At 40.5% G+C, this 22,135-nt stretch overlaps 1 protein-coding gene across 4 annotated transcripts in view; it reads left to right on the top strand.

Annotated features, from left to right (window-relative positions):
• The first annotated feature begins 1,269 nt into the window (after positions 1 to 1,269).
• The window catches only part of LOC122669679 (2-C-methyl-D-erythritol 4-phosphate cytidylyltransferase, chloroplastic), a 49,121-nt gene continuing 28,255 nt past the window's right edge, over positions 1,270 to 22,135 (top strand). For 2 of the 4 annotated variants that reach the window (XM_043866506.1, XM_043866509.1), the window contains exons 1-7: positions 1,270 to 1,483; positions 1,660 to 1,728; positions 1,840 to 1,911; positions 6,964 to 7,019; positions 7,696 to 7,775; positions 8,080 to 8,162; positions 14,383 to 14,460. In XM_043866506.1, coding sequence (XP_043722441.1) covers positions 1,349 to 1,483; positions 1,660 to 1,728; positions 1,840 to 1,911; positions 6,964 to 7,019; positions 7,696 to 7,775; positions 8,080 to 8,162; positions 14,383 to 14,460 — 573 coding nt within the window. In that variant the 5' untranslated portion in view covers positions 1,270 to 1,348. Of the gene's footprint in view, positions 1,484 to 1,659; positions 1,729 to 1,839; positions 1,912 to 6,963; positions 7,020 to 7,695; positions 7,776 to 8,079; positions 8,163 to 14,382; positions 14,461 to 22,135 lie in introns of those variants that run through there. The other 2 variants (XM_043866508.1, XM_043866510.1) reach the window with 2 other exon arrangements.

Below are 22,135 nucleotides of genomic sequence, written 5' to 3' on the forward strand. Positions count from 1 at the left end.
CCCCATCAATTGCTCCTTCCATGGCTTCTAATGGAACGTCTCCAGTGAGCTAAATTTTTTGCAAATATACTAAAATCTATTTGAAGCATCATATTCCACCCAGAGTTGCGGATATTTAGAACCTAGGAGTTTGTTCCTCTACTTTCACAGTTCTTAACTACATTAGGAAGGGTGATCTTTCTTGAAAACCCATTTCGTTTCCCTGCTTATTTTTATTCCCCCCTCCACTTGAGCCTCTCTCGTCTCTTTCCTTGCACTCTGTTTTTCCCCATTGACTATGTAAAGTCATTTTCAAAACCCAGGAGTTTGTTCCTCTATTTTCACAGTTCTTAACTACATTATTTATTACGTGAAATCCTACAGTGATTTCGGTGGCGTTTCGTATGCCACCGCCCTTGCTGACATGCACGAGTGTAAAGGCAAAATAGAGCATAAAAGACTCAAAGCCGAGAGCTAGAATCGAAACCCTAAAATACTTATCGTTGAAGACCAGTCCAGATCACCATTTTGCTGCTTCATGTATGTTCTCTTCTCTTACTATGTTGTTCGTTCTCTGTTTGTATGTGTACTCTCTAATCTCTGTATTTGGGCATTCGAAGAAATTGGGTTTAGAGAAATCATAAGATTCCTAATGAATTCATTTTTAGATGTTTTTCTTGCAAAGATAGAAGTATGAGATGAACTGAAAAGTTTCACTGTAACTTGTTCTGGTGAAATTTAGAAAATTTGAAAATCATCATTTCTGGATTTGGTTTCACAAGGAAAGCTTTCGGAAAACCAATAATTCTGATTATCTGGTAGAAGATCGGAAAGGTTTTGAGACGTGGAAGAACATGACACTTGAGGTAACAATGAATTTGGCATACGAAATAATTTTGGTCAAAGAAGAGGAGGAAATGGAGGAATTGGAGGTAGACAAAACCACACAAAATCGATGGGGATACTTGTAACTCATCTTCCCCAATCGATTTGGGGAAGATGAGTTGCAGGTTTTTTTTTTTTCTTGAAGGGGCATTTTTGTTACTTTATCTTTTGATTTTAACAGTGTTAGTGATAAACTATAGGGAATGGGTTTATTTGTTACCGTTTGTAAACCTCAGGGGGGTACGTAGAATTTTTCAAAACTGGGGGGTAGAATCATCATTTCATCAAACCTCAGGGTGGTATGTGTAAATTACCCAAAAAAAAAAAAATCCGGTACTGTTCGATCCGATCGATTTGACTTCATATGATCGTACAAACTACAAACTTCAATCACGATTACCTTCTAGTCATTCTCTGGGTTCCTGATTCTTTGCCAAACGAAAATTTCGTTATTAGTCCGAAGAGAAAAGCATAATTAAATTTCATGGCGCTTCAACTCGATTTTCCGCTATCATCGCCTCTAATTAGGAACCTCCCAATCCACGCGAAATCATTTCAATTTCCCAAGTCAAACCTCTCCTCTCAGTTTCTGCGGTGCGATCATCACATTCCAGGCAAGACTCATGGACTTCAAGAGGGAGCATTTTTCTTTCCGACACTACATTACTCTTCCATATCATATATGATATTTATGAAAGAGTGGAAAGTCGAAAAAATAAGAGTAAATTACTCAAAGAGAAGTATGTTTTTGCGAAATCCGATCGTACTAATGTTTCATATTTTTAATGTCTGTCAGCCTGGAAAACTGAATTGTGCAAAAAGGCGAGAATCGCCTGCTCTGCGAAATCCGGAGAGAATATCGAGGTTAGAGAAGAGGCGGGATGGAAAACATGATTCAGTTCTTTTTTTTCTTTGTTTTTGGTTTCCCCTCTTCTATATGGCTAAGTTCCCTTTCCCGACATGGACTAATTGCAGAATGCGGGGTCCGTGAAAGAAAAAAGTGTATCTGTCGTTCTTCTGGCTGGCGGAAAGGGGAAGCGAATGGGTGTAAAGCTTTCTTCCTAATCTGATTTATGCAGTTATTTCATCTTCTTAGATTATTAAGCTTTGAAAACAAAGTCACGAAAATGTTGAAACATGGTTGCTCTTTCTATATTCAATTCGATTGGATGGTCATTATTCTTGTTTGGAAGCCATAAAAGTGACGGAGATTGGGAAGCGATAAAAATATTCGAATAAAACGTGTCAGTAAAATATTCTGGGAAAGAATTATCACATTATATTGGAAATGGGAAGCCCAACCTCCAAAAATTAGCATAACAAGAGCACGAGCACAAGTTCAAAACACACTAAAAACACTTTCATAGGAGTAGCTACCTATTAGGCTCGTCTGCTCCAAATCTGCACTTTGCCGTGGATCTCTGAAAACAACAGCAGTCATCCATTTCATGGTGATTGTGAGTCCCCTCCAGAATAAGGGGTTCAGTTAACAAGCTATTTGTCAAATTCCAACTCCAAGATGATTGCTCTCATGTCTGTCTATCTGGTGGAGTCTGTCACTCCAATTGGTGCCGCATTCCAAAAAGAAAACTTCAGCTATTGTGCTTCCAATTGATGCCCTAAATTTCTGCTTGCCCTGGACACCTGCCCAATGAATATCCATCAAATCTGTGCTTGAATCTTCCTAAAGGTGGAGAAATCCAATCTCTCACCACCTGCATATTAGCAGGCATTAAATTTATAAAGCTATGAAATTCCCTTCTACTAGTCTCCCCAAAATACCTGAAAATATATGCAACTTGGATGCCCACCAAGTTGTCCAATTCATCACTCTCCACCACACGGACATTGTCTTGATGGATATTTTAATGATCCTATTAGTTTTATCCCCCCAATAACTTCAAACACATAACTAGAATGTACCTCCACAGCCATCCTCTTTGGCCAAGAGTCGACTGATACAAGAGAAAAAGGCAGGTGTGGAGCTGGATGGAACCATCATATTCTTGCCAGGCGGAAATGAGAAGCCCCTTTAGCCATGAAGTTAGCTTCAGAGTTGAAATTTCTTTAACTTACAATCTCTTATCTCTGAAATTGGAGGAGAAGGATCTAAATCCCTGGTTGGTGCTTACAGGGCGTCTCTGCATGTCTGCATTTAAAATTATCATGAAAAATGGACTCTTCTTGCCTGAAACATATGGGACAGATGTTATAGGAGAGTAAATTCCGGGATTCAAAACTTCTGAACTGCTAGGGAACCAATACAATGCCTACACAGGAAGTGCTCTAACTTCGGGTGGATAATCAGCCTCCATATGTCTTTGCATATTCTTGGATTACTAGAACTCGATGGTTAAGCAGCCTAAGAGGATAACCTTCAGTATGAAAAGAGAAATAGGCATATTTAACTGAGAAATCACCATTTAGTAAAGCCCCACATCTGGTTATCTTCATTTCCTGTCAAACTCAAGGGAAATGCTCAAAATGGCTTTAGTTTCTGTCTGGGAAAAAGTATTTCTGATTACTTCAGCTTTCCAGTGTCCATGTCTATTGCTCCATATATTAGGGGACATGCTTAGTCAATTAAATGATATGGGAAGATCCAACTAACACAAATAGATCAAGGAAGTGAGTCCAAGACTTTATAGCAAACACATCATAGAGATGTTTGGAAGAACGTTGCTTGTTCTCATCTTGTAGATTGAGATGATCTTTGGATGCCTACAAGGAAGAAGTTGTTGGGATGTTACGAGTTGTGGGCATAAACAAGTCCTTTTTCTCCAATGGTTTGTGGAAATTTGGAGAAGAAGGGCGGTTATGTACATCTGTGATGGTTGTGAAATTTGGGCTTCTAAATGATTAAAAACTCACATGTGGGGTCTAACTATGGTTTAGGCTTAAGAAGGGGTATTATGAATGATAAGGGCTCTTTCATCCGGGGTCTTAAAGATAGGAATTGGTATGAGAACTAGCTTTTGGAATGATATGTAGAAGCAATGCTCTTAAAACTGATTTTCTGGCAATCGTGGAGGTGGCAGCTGAAAAAGATTCAAGGATGGCTGATTATCTTATGTTGCATGTGGCACTTGACAGACGACCTTGAGATCCTTCTTTCTGATGATGGGTAGGTTGCTAATAGACTTCTATTCTGGGTCTTACTGAAACATTGGAATGCTATCATCAAGATCTGGATAAAGGAGTCTGGAAATGGGAAGGATCTAGATCTTTCACTATAAGATTTCAGCTTCAACACTTTTTGGGGTACACACATTTGGACTTTCAGCTTAATGTAATTTTCTTCAAAGGTTGCCAAACTAATGTGCAGTTTCTCATTTGGGACTGCATTTATACGGTATCTAAGGATTGGTCATTTCATTCCAGGGACCTTGTGTTGTCAAATGTCCGTCTATTTTGTCTATAGGCTGCTGAGTCTGTACCTCACTTTTTCAGTCTACCCTTTTGCTGATGCAACTAGGAGATGTCTGAATGCTAACGAGGTTACTTGGAATTTTTGAGAAGATATATTTTCTTTCTTCACAAAAACAGATGCTCAATATGTGCAATAGAAGAAAAAGGATTTGGTTGCAAATTCCAAGTTCCCTTCTTTGGAGCATTTGGCAGGCCCAAAAATGATTGACATTTGGAGAACCATGCTGTGCCTATACTTGTGGTGGTTTAATAGTCTATAAGTTGGTGATCCTGTTTCCTATGGACAGAGTGATCTGTTTTGCTTTGTGCTTTAAGATCCTTTTAGCTTTGTCTTGGGTTAGGTCTCGTACAGTATAGAGGTCCTATGCCTTTCACAAAATTTACATGGAAAATAGGAATATCTGATTGCATGTGGCAACATTTTGAAATTTGAAGTATCCGGGTGACATAGAACAAGGTTGATGAGGGTATAGCCTGCATTTGATAACTATTAGCAGGAGCAGAAAGTTCCATGTTAGACTAAGGAGACTGATACTTTGATTTAACCTCGAGGAATAAGGTGCATTGTCAATAATGGCTTTCGACTGAATCCATTGTAACAGTGTAGCCAGATTTAATTGTGAGGTAGGTGACGTTGATGGTCCACCCATGGTTACAGTGAAAAGAGAATAAGGCTAACTAAAGTTGGTTGCTGAGGTTGGGGTAGAATGATGTTCATTCTCCAAAATACCAAAATAAGATGATGGATGACAATTCAACAACAAAATATTCTCTTGTTTTAGGTAATTATACACAAAAGAGACCACAAAGGATCAATCAGCAACACCTGATGATAAAATCATAAAAAGGGCTTCTCGGGGTGGTTGTAGGAGAATTCATAAAAAGAATCAGAGCCTTTCTCTGCCTTTTTTTTTGTTTGTGAATGTACCTTGTTTGTGCATCGGGTTTCCCGGTTAATTGCCTAAAATAAAATGGTGTGCAACTGCATGAGTTTCTTATAGCATACTATATCAAACCTTTGGTATCCGCTATTATTTTTCTAAAACATATCGTATTTTTACTATATTTTTTAACACACCAACAACAAACTCAGCCTTATCCCAACTTAATGGGGCCGGCTACATGGATTCAAACAAAACAAAGTAGGGAAAACTGAGGTCTAAACAAAAAAAGGGGAATGAAGAGATGGGAAAAGAGGGGTGGGTAATGAGATGAGAATGGTAAAGGATAAATGAAAGATGGAAAATAAAAAGAAAAATGAAAGATGAAAGTAAGAGGAAAGATGCACACCAAATATCATAAAATACAGCCAATAAGGAGTATAGCTTTCATCTCATTCAGGGTATTGGTGCCTTTTTGGGTTCCTGTGCTTAATAAAACCATCTATAGGACATGACCTTTGCCGGTGGCTCCAGTTGTGAGTTGTGACGCAGTGTCTCTATTTACCATATCTTGTTGGAGCATAATCTCAGAAGATGGACCTCCAAGTCCAGATCTTTTCAGCCGATTTTGGCCATCTTCGTCTTTGATGTCAAAAGCAAGTTATCTTCGGCCTCCTCCCGGTGCATCAATTCTCCTAGAAATAGGCTTGTTGTGGATTCCTGGGGTCTCCCCATTTCATTGCACCTCCCCCTTGCCACTTCTAGCTGAGGGCTGGGTTTAGCTTTGTATTGTTGTTTTCTTTCTCCCTCTTTTCTTGGGGAGTCCCTGTATTTCTCTCTCCTTGGTTATGAATTTTTTATTCCGCCCCCCCCCCCCCCAAAAAAAAAAAAACATCTTCAGGACCTCCTATGAATGCTGTGTCAATCCATCTCTAACTGATGCAGTGATGTGAGAATATTAGTACTCCATACCAATTTCTCTTGTAAATCTGCTGTTATTGGCATCTTACTTGTTTCTCTTCAAGTTGTCCTAACGTTAGTTAATGCTGTATCAGATACATTGCCTCCCATGTCAAAATATCAACTTGAGACCCCTTGTTGTCCAGAGCCCAATGAAAGATCTTTTTGAGGACCCTTTCATATGCTTTCTCTAAGACAAAAGAGTATACAAAATTCTTTAATACTTTGTTATCTTGAACAAATAATGAAGTGGTTATTAATGTTTGAAAATTTAGGTATTGTGATATTGTACTAATATTACCATTACCATGCAGTGCAGGATTGACAATCATGGTAACAATTTTGCAAATCAGGATGCTATATAATAACTATTTTAAGATTTGAATTCTGGCTACAGTTCTTAAGCATAATAATTAATTTTCTTTACTACCTATCTAAAGGAGAAGAAAAATAAAGGGTATCGTCCTTGCTTATCCTTATGGGGGCCAAACTGCATTTTATATGGATCTGCGTTACCTTGCTCCATAATCATTTGCATGTATGTTATCAGCGTTGGATTGTTTTATTTTTCTTGTTTGAAATGTATGACCAAGCAAAACGTAGGATATGGTTGCCAAATATTCTTCTTCTGGATATATATATATATATATATATATATATATATATATATATATATATATATATATTGACTTGTTCTCATTGTTTGGATGCCTCAAGTTTATGAGCTACTCAATGGTGGTGTGTCTGTGAATTTTCACATGTTTTACATTGACTAGGTATCCTAATGTCTGATCTGATAGATGATGGTGTTATTTGTTTATGTAAATAGGTGAGCATGCCAAAGCAATATCTTCCATTGTTAGGCCAACCAATTGCTTTATATAGGTAAAATGACAGACCATGGGTGTTTCCTGAATTAGTGGAGGAAGTCTAAGGTTATTGCTTATGGGCAGACTAAGTCTGAGAGGACTGTATCAATGGCATGCTGATTACATGGTGGCAATGATCATTCAATGGGTCCTCGGTCCTGCCTCCTCAGCTCTAAATTTGATTGATATAAATTGCTATAACTATCTGACGCAGTTAGCCTTTCTGAATAACCAGAAAAATAGTGTGGTCAATGGTCCACAGATTATATGGTTTCAATCAACCAGCAAAGTTAGGCTTTGTCAGAGGTCTTGCAGATGGAACCCAGTGTTTGGGGTCGAACCCCTACACACGAGCCTGAAATTGTCACGGTTATGTCAATGGTTCGAAATTTCAACCAAAATGTCGAAATTTTGGTGACCTATTTCAATTTCGACATTTTTTGAAACAATGGCATGCAAATTGAGGGGTCTTCAATATATCGTTTTTTTCACTGAAATGGACCATATTTCGGGTGCCATTTCAGTGGTATATTTCAGTTTCAACCAGGGTTATTTTGAAACCGAAATCTTGAAACCTTGGTTATGTCTGCCCAAAATTGACCTTAGTTTCCTCTCATATTTTTTGTCTGCTTGTTATTTATTGGTATGATTCCTCCCGTGCTTTGAAAATCAACCATGAGGTTTCTTTGCAGCTTCTATACTTTCTCAAGCATGGTTGAAGTGAAGGAAATTGTTGTAGTTTGTGATCCATCATACAAGGATATTTTTGAAGGTTTGTAAAAGATCTTCTGTTCACATCTCAATCACTCCAATAATTTGTTCCCATTTATTTGTGACTCAGAGATTTTCTTTGCACAGATTCATTACTCAGTTGTATTTGGATTTACATACTTAAAATTTTCCTGATACCATGATAACCAGTATGCACTAGTTGTATTGAAATAGGTACTGGTTGTACTGGCTCGCTTTGTGGTCCTTGTGTTTTCTTTCCTTGTACTTAAAAATTTAAAATGGATTTTGTTACAGGCCATTATGTTCCCCTTTAGATCTTTGTTTGTGTTTGTGCGTGTTTACAGATATCAAGGAGAAGATTCTTGTAGACCTTAAATATGCTTTGCCTGGAAAGGAGAGACAAGATTCTGTGTTCAATGGACTTCAGGTGCATGTGTTGTCTTTGTTGTGAGTTACTAGTAGAAATTTTATCCTCTCCTATTTCCAGTATTTGTTCTCGGTTAATTATGTATCTTGAAAATGATGTATACTTAAGCATTCCCCCCCTACTCATCTACTTAATAAATTGGTTGAGCTTTGGTAAATATGGGGGAAGGGGCCAGGTAACTCCATTTACTCTTTTGTTTAGAACTCTGCTCGAGCAGATCATGCTTTTGCTCTAAAATTAGTAGCTTCATTGTGAGTGCACACATACCAGTATGGATGTTCCCCTAGGTTATGTATGGGAATCCAATGCATGGGGAGATTCTGTCTCCTACAAACTTATTTCTTGCTAGGCCAAAGAAAGCGAAGAGGGTTGAAAGTGTATGAAGATTAGAACAAAGATGTAACAGCACTAGTCATTGAACAAGAAAGACTTAGAGTTCTTTACCTTCTTGTCATCCAAAAGAAGACCCTTTTGGGAGTTTTCTGACAATAACCAAGTGTTAGAGTTTATGTAATAAGGGTAGTTTGGGCATTAGTCTAGTGTCTTATTTACTTATGTTGTATTTCTTTGTTTTTAACTTTTACCTCCCTAGGGAGATGGTTGTAATTTACTTTTCTCATATTAGTGAATCAAATAGGGGAGAGGAAATAACTTTCCTTCAATTCGGTTGCTAACTTCTTCTTCCTTCTTCCCTTTCTCACCTCTATCCTCTCCTCTCTTCTCTCTTCTCTTCCCTTGATTTGATCCCTATATCATTTCCAACTTGGTATCAGAGCATTTCCAGGTTTGAGAGTTGACCAAGCTTCTACTTCCTTTTTTTCTCCTCTCTTTGGAACCCTAGAAAAGTAGAGGGTTCCAATAGAGGCTATACCATGTAAAATAATAATCTTAGAGGATATATTGAAGTTCTATCATGAACTACAAGCCATAATGGATGAAGATTTGGAGCTGTGAAGCTCGATTGAAAAACAAGAAGCCCTAGACAACTTTATCGCCAGCTCCTTCCTTCTTGCTTTCGATTCTCTCTCAACCCCCTAGGGTCTCGATTGGTGAAGTGAAACAGTATGGAAACATAGTCCATTCTCTTATAACCTTACAGGCATGGTACTAAATCTCGTTTCGTTTCGATGTTTCGGTCTGACCGAAATTTCCGAGACGAAATTTCGTCGAACTATGGTATTTTTCTGTGGGTGTAAAATGCCAAAAATGACCGAGATTTCCGAAATTTTCGAAACAAGATTAGCGAAATTTCCGGAATTTCATCGAAATTTTTGAAATATTCGAAATATTGCATTTTTTCATATCGGACTTACGTTTCGTTGAATTATTTGAGTATTGTTGGTTGTTGTGGAATGAGGCTAAGGTGCAAAAGGTGGTGTATTAGCTTGTGATTTGGTTTTCTTCAAGAAACTATTGTTCATTGCGTGCTGGTGGTGTATTAGCTTGCTGGTTTGTTTCTTTGGGTAGAGTGTAATGGAATGCAATATATGATGTTTTCCAGTTATGAAATGGTTGTGGAATGTCTCATATGGAACCTTGAGTTGTCCTAAGCTGTTGCTACCATTCGAAAGGTTTATTTGAGTGGAGTTCAAATCTGGAACTATTTTCTTTCCTTGCTGGATTTTCCTTTTTTTTCTTCGAAGAGGGACAGATTGGTGTTGGTAAAGAATGTTGTTTGAGCTTCTCTAGTGGTTGTGTGATGAAGCTATACTTTAAAGAATGTGGTGATGTTGAATTTCTTTGACTTTGGGTGTTTTCCTATCTTGTAAGTGTGTTTATTTAGCCTGTTTCGGATCAGTGAATCGACAGGGGTTATTTGGAGAAATCTTTCCTGAGAAGAATTGTTTCTGTTTGGGTAGAGTGTGAACTCCCCTTGAGTTTGGGTATCATCCCATTTTTTTCTGTGTATTCCTACATTATGCCAGTTGTTGGAAGAAGAGACCCGGTTCCACCCAAAGGGAATGACAGGGATATATTCAGTTGTTACCACTGTGGGAATGCTGGACACACCCGAGAGAGATGTTGAATGCTTTCTGGCTGTCCCCCTGGCATGCATGACAGCAGGAGAGGGGAAGCCAGAGCATGTTCCTTGATGACCGAGGTTGCACCTATGGGATCTACATGGATTATTGACTCTGGAGCCACTGACCATATGACCGACACTTCTCAGTGTTATGACTCCTACTCTATCTGTTCTGGTAAGGACAAGGTTAGAGTTGCTGATGGTTCCCTTTCCTCTATTTTTGGTAAAGGTAGTGTTCGTGTCGCTTGACTCTGTTCTTCATGTTCCTTAGTTTCATACTAACCTCCTATCTGTGAGCCACCTATAGTTTCATACTAACCTCCTATCTGTGAGCCACCTAACCAAATCCTTGAATTGTTCTGTCACTTTTTTTCCATCTCATTGTGTTTTTCAGGATTTGGTGACAAAGAAGGTAATTGGCAGAGGACGTGAGGAAAAGGGACTTTACCTTCTTGATCAAGGAACTTTACCTACTACTTAATCCTACGCATGTGGGCGTAATGACAACAATATTGTTGACTTTGTAATGTTGTGGCATCAACGGTTGGGCCACCCTTCTTTTGGGGTTATGAGGACAAAATTGTCCCACTTGTTTTCTTCCATTCCTTCTTCCCATGTGTTTCAGTGTGAACCCTGTTTGTTTGCCAAACATTGTTGTTCTCCTTATCCTTATCAGGGTAATAGATCCACTGTTCCTTTCCATATTGTGCACTCTGATGTTTGGGGGCCTTCCCCTACTACTTCTTTGTTTGGCTATCGCTATTTTGTTTCCTTTGTTGATGACTATTCCAGGGTAACTTGGACCTTTTTGATGAAACAAAAAAGTGAGGTTTATGATGCCTTTTTTTTATCAGCTCATTTATACCCAGTTTCATACTCGCATTCAAATTGTTCGTTCTGATAAAGGGGGGGGGGGGAGATATGTATGGGGGGCTTCAACAGTTTTTTACTGATCATGACATTATCCATCAAGTTGCTTGTGTGGACACCCCTCAATAGAATGGGGTGGCTGAAAGGAAAATCGCCATTTGTTGGAAGTCACTAGAAGTCTCCTACTTGGCATGCATGTTCCAAAAACTTTTGTTTTAAAGCTCTTCTTACTGCTTCCTTTTTAATCAATCGCATGCCCACTAAACTTCTGGGCTCCAAATCCCCTTTATACTTGTTGTCTCCTCAGACTTTTTCTTTCTCTCTTCCTCCCAAGGTGTTTGGGTGTGTCTGCTATGTCCATGTCAACAAATGTGCTCGGTATAAGCTTGACCCCAAGGCACTCAAATGTATTTTCCTTGGATAAAGGGGTATAAGAGTTACCACCCCTCTTCTCGAAGGCGACTTTTCTCAAAAGATGTTACCTTCTTTGAATCTATACCTTTCTTTGCTTCTTCTCAACATCCTCTTCAGGGGGAGAATAGTGGAAATGAAGAGGCTGTCTCTATCCCTTTCCTCCCACCTTTGCCTACTTCTCCATTTCTGTTTGATATTGGGAAACACAAAGAAGGGGCTGTTGTTGATACTGATACTCATTCTGGTGATGATGCTAGCAATGAAAAAGAAGGGGTTGTTGTTGAAAATGGTTCTAGTAATGAAAAAGATTACCACATTAAATACAAAAGAGGTGAAGGCTTGCATAATACAGGACAGAAGACTTGCTAAGAGCCCTCTTTGGATCCACTTCCTGAGATACATCCTCCTCAGTCAGGTAACATCTCTTCTCTTCCTTCTGATTTAGACCTTCCCATTGCTACTAGAAAAGGAAAGAGAGCTTGTACTAATCTTGTACCCCAGTTTGTTTCCTATGATGTTCTCTCTCCTACAGATGTTGCCTTCATTGCTGCCCTCTCTTGTATTTCCATCCCCAAAAATATCACTGAGGCCATGTCTGACCCAAAGTGGAAGCAAGCCATGTCTGAGGAAATGATGGCCCTTGAGAAGAATTGTACTTGGAAACTGGTTGATCTTCCTAGGGGGAGAGTTTCAGTTGGATGCAGATGGGTCTACACAGTTAAGTACCGATCAGATGGTACTATTGAGAGATATAAGGCCCGGTTGGTGGCTAAAGGCTACAGTCAGGTGTATGGGATCGATTATAAGGAGACATTTGCTCCTGCGGCAAAGCACAACTCAATTAGAGTTCTGTTATCTTTGGCGGCTAATCAAGATTGGCCATTGTATCTGTTGGATGTGAAGAACGCTTTCCTCCATGGTGATCTAGAAGAGGAAGTATACATGCAGACTCCACCTGGCTTCAAGTGTCCCTCAGCTGAAGGGAAAGTGTGCCTGCTCAAGAAGGCACTATATGGTCTCAAGCAGTCCCCGAAGGCTTGGTTTGAGAGGTTTAGACAGACCATTTTGAAAAATGGGTATTCCCAGAGCCAAGTTGACCACACTTTATTTACCCGGCGAGGTAATGGTACCATCACAACCCTTATTGTCTATGTTGATGATATTGTAGTGATTGGAAATGATATGGCTGAGATAACTAGGCTGAAGACCTACTTGACTCAGCAGTTTGAGATTAAAGATTTGGGTCCCTTAAAGTACTTCTTGGGTATTGAAGTGTCAAGGTCTAAGAAGGGAATAAATATATGTCAAAGGAAGTTTGTCCTAGACTTGTTGAAAGAGACAGGGATATTGGGTTGCAAACCAGCAAACTCTCCTATTGATCAGAATCATAAGCTAGGAGAAGACTGTGGACCTTCCCTTGTTGATACAGGGAAATACCAGAGGCTTGTAGGGAAATTGATCTATCTCTCTTTAACTCGCCCAGATATCACCAATGCAGTTGGGGTGATGAGTCAGTTTATGCATGCCCCCAAGAGTGGGCACCAGGATGCTGTTTACCAGATCCTCGGATACTTGAAGTCCTCTTCAGGAAAAGGTCTCCTATATGCCAAGAACAATCATTTGAGAATTGAAGGCTACACTGATGCTGATTGGGCTGGTTCAGTTTCTGACAGATGATCTACATCTGGTTATTGTACTTTCGTGGGTGGTAATACGGTCACATGGAGAAGAGTAAAAAGCAACCAGTTGTGGCTCGGTCAAGTGCAGAGGCAGAATTTAGAGCTATGGCTCATGGAGTATGTGAAGTTCTATGGTTGAGACGGCTGGTCCAAGAGTTGGGATTTGATACTGAGGCACCTATGAGACTCTATTGTGATAACAAGGCTGCCATTAGCATAGCACACAATTGAAGTGGACTGCCATTTCATCAAGGAGAAAATTGATTCAGGATACATTTGTATTCCTTTTGTTAAGATAGGCGATCAGTTAGCAAACATCTTTACCAAGGGCTCATCCCTCATCAGTTCAGTACCCTGTTATGCAAGCTGGGAATGTATGATATTTATTCTCCAGCTTGAGGGGGAGTGTTAGAGTTTATGTAATAAGGGTAGTTTGGGCATTAGTCTAGTCTCTTATTTACTTATGTTGTATTTCCTTGTTTTTAACTTTTACCTCCCTAGGGAGATGGTTGTAATTTACTTTTCTCATATTAGTGAATCAAAAGGGGGAGAGGAAATAACTCTCCTTCAATTCGGTGCTAACTTCTTCTTCTTCCCTTTCTCACCTCTATCCTCTCCTCTCTTCTCTCTTCTCTTCCCTTGATTTGATCCCTATATCATTTCCAACTCCAAGAGCACCTCATCTCATCTTGGCAGGTTGGGCATAAGGCTTCAAATGTGAGGATTGAGGTCAATTTCCAACATAGATTACTCTGATGGGGAATTGATTGGGGTTTTAGCAACTGCAAAAGATCCTCTGTTTTGTAGATTATGGATCTGGAATGGTTTTTCTACATTTTAAAAGAAAGGTCCTTAATATTAAACACATACTTAGTATGTAAATCAGGTCTGGGCTGGGCTGAGCCTGACACCTCAACCCTACCCAGCCTGGCCTGACCTCAGGCAGGATAACCCTAGTGCAGCCCATGGGATGGAAATGGCCAGCCAAACCTTGAAAAAGTTGGGCAGGCTTCAGGTGGGCTCGGAGCCTCTAATATTAAATCTGTCCTATATACATCTTAGAAGTATTAATGGCCACCATGATGTTTTGATTCCAGGCATTGATTAGTAAATCTTACCTAAAAATCCTTCTTCATTTTAATATTGATATGTTGAACAAATGTACTCTAATGCTTCAGTAGAGAATGTATGCTTGTTGTCGTACACTAAAAAACTATCTTCTGTACTTGAACAGGAAATTAACAGTGGCTCACAACTTGTATGCATTCATGATTCGGCAAGACCTCTAGTATCATCTGGAGATGTCAAAAAGGTTAGAGGCGAAAGTTTACTTTTCGCATTATCTTTGGTACAATTATAAAAACTTTTCCTACCCTGCTGTTTGTATACATTCTATGCTTGTCAGTGTAGTGTGAACTCTTGTCATTCGAAATTCATTGGTTTATGTATAGAGATTGCTAGCCTTGTCGATAATGGATCCATGATGAGTTGTATTTGTGATTGTTATTTATATTCTTGAATTGACAGGAGAGCCTTGAATTTCTTCTCTCTTTATGAAATGTGTTCCCAAAGAGTGGATTTCTCTCCTGATTCAAAATTGGATTGTACTGATCAACGTCTTTAATGCGGGGCCGAAATCGAGAACAGGATTGAAGGAGGTAGAAGAAGAAACCAGAGAGGGGGGAGGGGAGAAATCACATAGGAGAAAGGGGAAGAAGGAGCCGTGAGAAGAAGAAGAAAGGGGGGGGGTGTGCACACGCACTAACTCACTTTTTTAATTCATTCTTGCATAACTCTAATGATGGGGAATTACATCATATATAAAGAGAAATAAAAGGCACCAAAAAATAAAGACTCCTAATTACTTACTAAAATTAGGCTAACTAAAATAGAAACCCAATAAAACTCAAATTGGAAATTTCCCTATATGTCTAATAACTACCTTAAAATAAAAGATTACGTAATAATTTCCCAAATAAAATAAACTTCCTAAAATCCTACTAGATTCAAAAACTCAAACTGGACCTGGTTCAACTGGGTTTGGGTCGGTCCAATGTAGTACACCAGTTGGGTTGGGTCGGTCCGGTCCAAGATTGTCCTGCATCAACTCTCCCGATGTTGAGAAAAACTCGATCACGAGTTTTAAAAAAGGGGAGGATCAACAACACGCGATCAACATCCACGATCAACAGCTTGGATTGGGTGAACGTACAGATGTAATCGTATAGTCAAGGACGACACTCCTCAAAGTACTTAAAGGGGATGACGAATTCTACGTGCCCAACCTTAACGTTGTCGGACGTATTCATCGGGCCATATGTATCGCCTTCCATTGTGTTCTTGACCTCCATAGTTTCAATCTCAAGCTCCTTAGGATCCTCTTGGCTGGTTACGATCATCACAGTTGTTAAAGGGCCAAGTTCCTTGGTCTCGACCTCATAGTCCACTAATGCGAACATATCGCTTTCGACGGCTTCCACATGAGTTTCGGTAGCAGGAACTTCGCGGGCTGGGTCTTCCTTGAAGACAGAAATTACTAAAACTTCTTCATTCTCAATCAGCGTTGCTTCAACGTCAGGCTCTTCAGGGACTGTCCTATTAGCAGGCGGGGCAGCCATTTGCATTTCATGGATAACTGGAAGGGTTTTCAAGACCTCTCCAATCAAACGATGCAACCGTTCAAGTCTAGAGAGCTCTTCATCCTGTGTTGATTTGTTAGTGAAATCCCATGACCATTCAGTATTGTAGTTCACTTGTAACTCACTTAGACATGAAAATCGAATATCCAGTGTACAACAATCATCATAAATATTACGCCCGTGAAGAGCATTTCTTTTTGAAAAGGCACTCAGGAGTGACTGATACTGGATAAGGGCTTGAGAACTAGCAGACTTATGAAATGTGGTCATGATCTTTTCCACAAATCCATAAGGAGAAAATACCTGATGCAATGCTTCCACCGTTACAGGATATAATAGGTGATGGATTGTAACCACGAGAATTCGGTTGCATTGTATCTGAGTCCTATTATTGGTCAATTCCTGTAAATATGGTGAAGTGTAGAACATTGATAGCACAATTGTAAATACAATGAGATTTATGATATCAATGGCAGAATTGTAATTAAACTGAAATTTCTAAATGGATGGCAAATTTGTAATTATGGACAGTCAACTAAAATTCTGAATGACACGTGAGAGATGGGGGGCAATTCTGGAAATAAAAATAAGAAAGGACTGAAATAAACTAAAGGACTAAAGTGGGGGTAATATGGGAAAATGGAGAAGCAATAAAAGGAAGGAACCGTGAGAGGGAGGGGTATACTTAGAAGGACATAAAAATTTTGGACAAAGAGGAATATAATAAGAAGGGAAGGGTACCTTTGAAAAAACTTAAGAAATAAGGGTTGAAACAACCCACGATCTGATTCTGGTTGTCTTCAACCTTGAGAAACAGAACCAGGCGGAGCAGGGCTTCACGATTCTTCTGAGATCTCTCACATCTGGAGGTCTTTCGTTCTGAAATTTTGAGAGTAGCAACTACACCCCAAGGCCTATCAATTGCACCAGCAATCAGCGGGAATAAAGTAGCAGCAGGGGAACCGAAGAGACCTGAAACCAGATCTCGCGGTAAAACAGAGCCCAGTATGAACCAGACTTCGAAGCTTTCAAAGGGAGAAGCATATGGGGCCAAGATTCAGGGGCTACAATCACCAGTAGATGGACTTCCTTCGATCCAGATTTTGGAGCCAATTGACCAGGCTTTATAAGTCAGCGAGGCTCTCTTTTCACGCTAATCTGATGCAAGTTTTAGCGCAGAACAGAGGAGGTCTTAGAATACATTAAAAGGAGAAAGAAGAAGAATAGAGTCGGGCAAAGAGATCACAAGCGAAGGAAGAAGATGGGACCCTTCGGCTCTGATACCAGATAATGTGGGACAGAAATCGAGAAGAGGATTGAAGGAGGTAGAAGAAGAAACCAGAGGGGGGGAGGGGAGAAATCCCACAGAAGAAAGGGGAAGAAGGAGCCGTGAGAAGAAGAAGAAAGGGAGGGGGGGTGCACACGCAGTAACTCACTTTTTTAATTCATTCTTGCATAACTCTAATGATGGGAAATTACATCTGTTAGAATATGTAATCCAGAATACCGTGGGGGTATTCTGGTCTTTTTGGGGTTAGTTTATTTATTATGTTATTAGTTTATGTCGGCTATTTGGGTTTTAGTCCCACATCGCCTAGTTTAGTCTATTTGTAATTTCCCCTCTATTATAAATAGAGGGGCTTACCTATCAATTAATTCATTCAAGTATTTTACAAGTTCCATCTTCTCTTCTCTCTTTTCTTCTCTCTAGAGTTACCGGTTACAGTCCTAGGTTTTCTACATGGTATCGAGCTAGGAAACCAGTGGACTCGATTCTCTCCGAGATTCTTGTTTTGAGAGTCGTTTAGGGTTCCTTCTTTTAGAGAGAAACCCTAGTTCATCGAAGAAGAAGAAGAACTAGGGTTTCATACATTGAGTTGCTGATTTGATTTGCTTAGGTTCAGATCCGATTTTTCGGAGATCTATTTTCTATAGTGTGTTTTTTTTGGAATCGATTGCTGTTCTGTTTGAAGATTCCTTGGAGATAGATCAAGGTTATTATTGGGAACAGCTCTTTTCTGGCCAATTTCGGATCTAGTTCTTGTTTGCCGCTGCTTTTATTTGAGGAATTTATTCCTTGTTGGGTACGTGATAAGCTACCGCTACTACAATACACCTGCAGACATTGCAGAACGCAGAACATGTAGGAACATTGGTGCAAAACATAGAAGATTAGTTTTCTCCACCATTGCTATTGGGTATCTTTTGTTATTGGGTTGAATTTGCCGTAAGGGGGAGATTCAAGTATTGAAGAGTATTGAAGATATTTGGTTGTTGCCTATTTGAGGATTTTCAGTTGGGTTGATACGGTATTTTTTCTGCTGCCTGATTCTGTTTGTTTTTCGCTGCTTGCTGCTCTAGTTATTTCCCTTCAAGATTCTATGTCACTATGACAACCTGAGATTCATCACTGGATAGCTATTGAAGGTCATTGAAAGCTGCATTTTTTGGAAGACATTATCAGCAAACCCAGACATTCCAGTCCCGGTTTGCTGATCATGTCTGTCCAAGTTTTGAAAATCTAATTTTTCAAGTTCTTGAAGGTTTATTTGGGAGCTGCATTCATATGTCAAACTAGATTCTGCTGCAACTTAGCTTTTTTCCTATTTTGTTCAAGTTGGGCATTAGTACCTTGTATGCGCCAACTTGAGGGGGAGTGTTAGCATTGTTAGGGAGTTCTTTTTTTTATTTAGTTCAAGCTGGATTTTCCTTCTTCTCTTATTTGTACAATCCAGCTTGAGGGGGAGTGTTAGAATATGTAATCCAGAATATCGTGGGGGTATTCTGGTCCTTTTGGGGTTAGTTTATTTATTATGTTATTAGTTTATGTCAGCTATGTGGGTTTTAGTCCCACATCGCCTAGTTTAGTCTATTTGTAATTTCCCCTCTATTATAAATAGAGGGGCTTACCTATCAATTAATTCATTCAAGTATTTTACAACTTCCATCTTCTCTTCTCTCTTTTCTTCTCTCTAGAGTTACTGGTTACAGGTCCTAGGTTTTCTACAACATCATATATGAAGAGAAATAAAAGGCACCCAAAAATAAAGACTCCTAATTACTTACTAAAACTAGGCTAACTAAAATAGAAACCCAATAAAACTCAAATTGGAAATTTCCCTATATGTCTAATAACCACCTTAAAATAAAAGATTACGTAATAATTTCCCAAATAAAATAAACTTCCTAAAATCCTACTAGATTCAAAAACTCAAACTGGACCCGGTTCAACTGGGTTTGGGTCGGTCCAATGTAGTACACCAGTTGGGTCGGTCCGGTCCAAGATTGTCCTGCATCAGTCTTAATCTTTTCAAGTTGCAATACTGAGCCATAAAAAGAGGAGCCAATGTCTGCAAATTTCTTCAAAAAAATTTCCTCATTTTTTGGGTCTAGTGGTCCCAACATACACTGTGGGGTCTCTCTTCTATTGCATCCATAGTTATCAAGGCATCGCCTAGGCGAGCGCCTTGCCGCCATGGCGGCATCGCCTTGCTTTTTAACGCCATGGCCGCCTTCCCGCCTTAATAACTATGATTGCATCTAACATCGATACCTAAAAGAAATGGCTGACGAGTGCAATGTTCTTCTATAGTAACTCGTAATGGACCCATTTTGCCCTAAACAAGGCCAAAAAGTACCTCCAAATTATCACCAACATCTTTGATCTTACAACCGATAAAATGTCCGGCCACTTTTTCATCCTCATGTTTGGTTAAACAAATTGGAATTTACATGTTGAAGAATGCATCAATGCAAAGAAGGCAAATATATTGGATTTACATAATTACATTTAATTATATAAGCAAGGTCTACAGATTTCAGTTGGGTACTCTTTAATTACATTCCGATTTGCTATATGTTTTTTGTTTTTATTATGAGCCATGAGTCTGATTGCAGAAATCACACTTTTTTTTTTGGTTGAATAAGAAATATATTACAAAAGAAGAAGGAATACAAGTAACCCCTTAGAAGGATGGGGGAGAAAGAAGAAATAAAACAAAACCAAGGCGCAACCCTTAGATAGGCACGAGGCTGGTACAAACTAACAAGGAGGCCCCAGGAATCAACAATGAGCCTGTTCCTTGGTGAGTCAATGCACCCGGAGGGGAACACGGATAACTTGACCCTAATGTCAAACGGGATGGACCCCCTTCCTCCCTTTCGGCCACCATGGCTGGAAGCCCTGGGGTGGTGCCGCCACTACCCAATCCTACCCTTTCTCCTCCCTCTTTCCCTCCACCATTCCCCTTACTCCCCTTGCTAGTGTGGCATGGAGTTCTCTCTTTGGTCAGCCCCAATCCCTTTCCCTGTGGGTGAAGGTCTCCCCCTCCACTATGTCCCCATCTTCATTGTAGGGGCTTCCAAGGTGGCCCTCTACCCCTCTAGTCTCCTGGATACTGAAGCCTTGAAATGGCACAACTCCTTGGTCGGCCATTTCATAGGTAGGCGCCCTCCCTTCAATATAGTTAAGTTCTCCCTCACCAAGCAATGGTAGTTAATTGGGTTAATGGACTCCTACCTGTTGGATAACAGGTTTTTCATCTTAAAAAATTCTCCACTGAAGAAGACAAGTTTCGTGCCCTCGAAGGAGGTCCTTTGCATGTCGGTTGGAAGCCAACTCTGCTAGGCAATGATATGCAGCTTCACCGCATCAATCTCAACTCCATTCTAGTCTGAATCACCCTCCCTGGCCTTCCTCGTTACTTTTGGTTTGAAAGGGGTCTCATTATCGTGGGTTTTGTTCTGGGCAAGCTTCTGTATTCTGATGGTAAAACAAAGAAAATGGACCGTTTGTCTTATGCTAGGATTTGCGTTGAGATATTTGCAAGTGACCCTCCACTGTCCTTCGTTACAATCACTGATGATGAAAGTTTCAACCAAGCTGTTGGGTTCGACTGGCTTCCGGTGCTATACACTTCTTGTAAGCTCTTTGGTCATCCCACAAACAGCTGCCTTCCTCGTGCGTCATGTACTGATAAAGCTGCAACCTCTTATTCCACTGCTGCAATTGCTGCTCCAACTACAGTGCCTTGTGCACCCTTCCACCTCTGGTATCATTCCCATTGGCCTCATTATACTCATCATCTCCCTTTACCCCCTCCTTCGGTTCCTTCCCTTACCCTATCCTTGGAGTAACCGTTGCTTAATCAGTCGGGGCTGGAGGAGCAGCCGGAATTGCACAACTTTCAAGTGCCCTGAGAAACTAGCTTCTGGATCTCCCCATGGTCATTCCTTCCTACCACTAGTCCATTCCTCCCATTTGCCCACTAGTCCCAACCATTTCTCCTGTTTGGCCACTATCATCGACAACGACAGAGACCTCTCTGTAGACCACCTCCCTCTCTCCTGCTACCTTATTGTCCGGTCCCTTTCACTCAGTCACCCCCTTTGATATCTCTGTGCTCCAACCTACCCCCTCCCATTGAGGCTATCTCTGTTGCAACAGGCCCTCTTCCTCCTCTGCTTCCCACTCTGCTTGCCTCACGTTCCACAATCCAGACATCCTCTACCCTCGCCCCGCTTTTATCCCTACCTTACCAGAACCTTCGTGAGGGGTCCACCCCCTCTCTACCTTTTAACCCTAGATCTGGGTTTCTTTCAAACCTAAGCCCACTTATAACCCTTGCCATCAAGTCAGCCCTCTATATTCCTTCTTTTGGGCCCAATCATTTAAATCCCCTTCATAGGCCCATCAACTCCAAGTCAGCCCATCGCTTTGGGTCTTCCCCCCTGCCACTCTTGACTCTCACTAATCCAGTCCATCCCCTTACTGACCCCTGCCTTTTGGATTTAGACCCTAGGTCAGCCCATCCGACCACTAACCCATTTTACCCATCTTCTTTGTCCGTCAATGCCCCCTACCTTCTTACTGTTCTTGACAGCGTCTCTGTCCCCTCCACTCGTTTTGGCCAAAGCCGCCTGCCTCTACCAACCCTCCCTTCCATGAATAATAGCACGGCCGGTCTGGGATTCCTCCAAACAACGCATCTCCTAGTCCTTACTTTGGGGGGACATCGTTGCAATCCTCCAACTCTTCAAATGAATCATTGCGTTGTCTGGAACACTAAGGGCCTCAACTCTTCGATCAAACAGGCAGAACTTTGCTCATGTATCAAATCCCAGCATTTAGCCTTTGATTGACTCATTACAACGAGAATCAAAGATCCTCACGCCCTTCATATTATCGCCTCTGTTGCCCCTTCTTGGACTTTCTATTCAAACTATCTTCATCACCCCAATGGCTGCATTTGGTGCCTCTGGGACCCTTGATACGGAGAGATCTACTCTTTCTCTCCAGGTTAGCTTTCTTCCCTGGGCCTTAGGACGAGACTTCCATGTTGTGTGGTT

Source organism: Telopea speciosissima, chromosome 7, assembly GCF_018873765.1.
Source record: "Telopea speciosissima isolate NSW1024214 ecotype Mountain lineage chromosome 7, Tspe_v1, whole genome shotgun sequence".
NCBI lineage: Eukaryota > Viridiplantae > Streptophyta > Magnoliopsida > Proteales > Proteaceae > Telopea > Telopea speciosissima.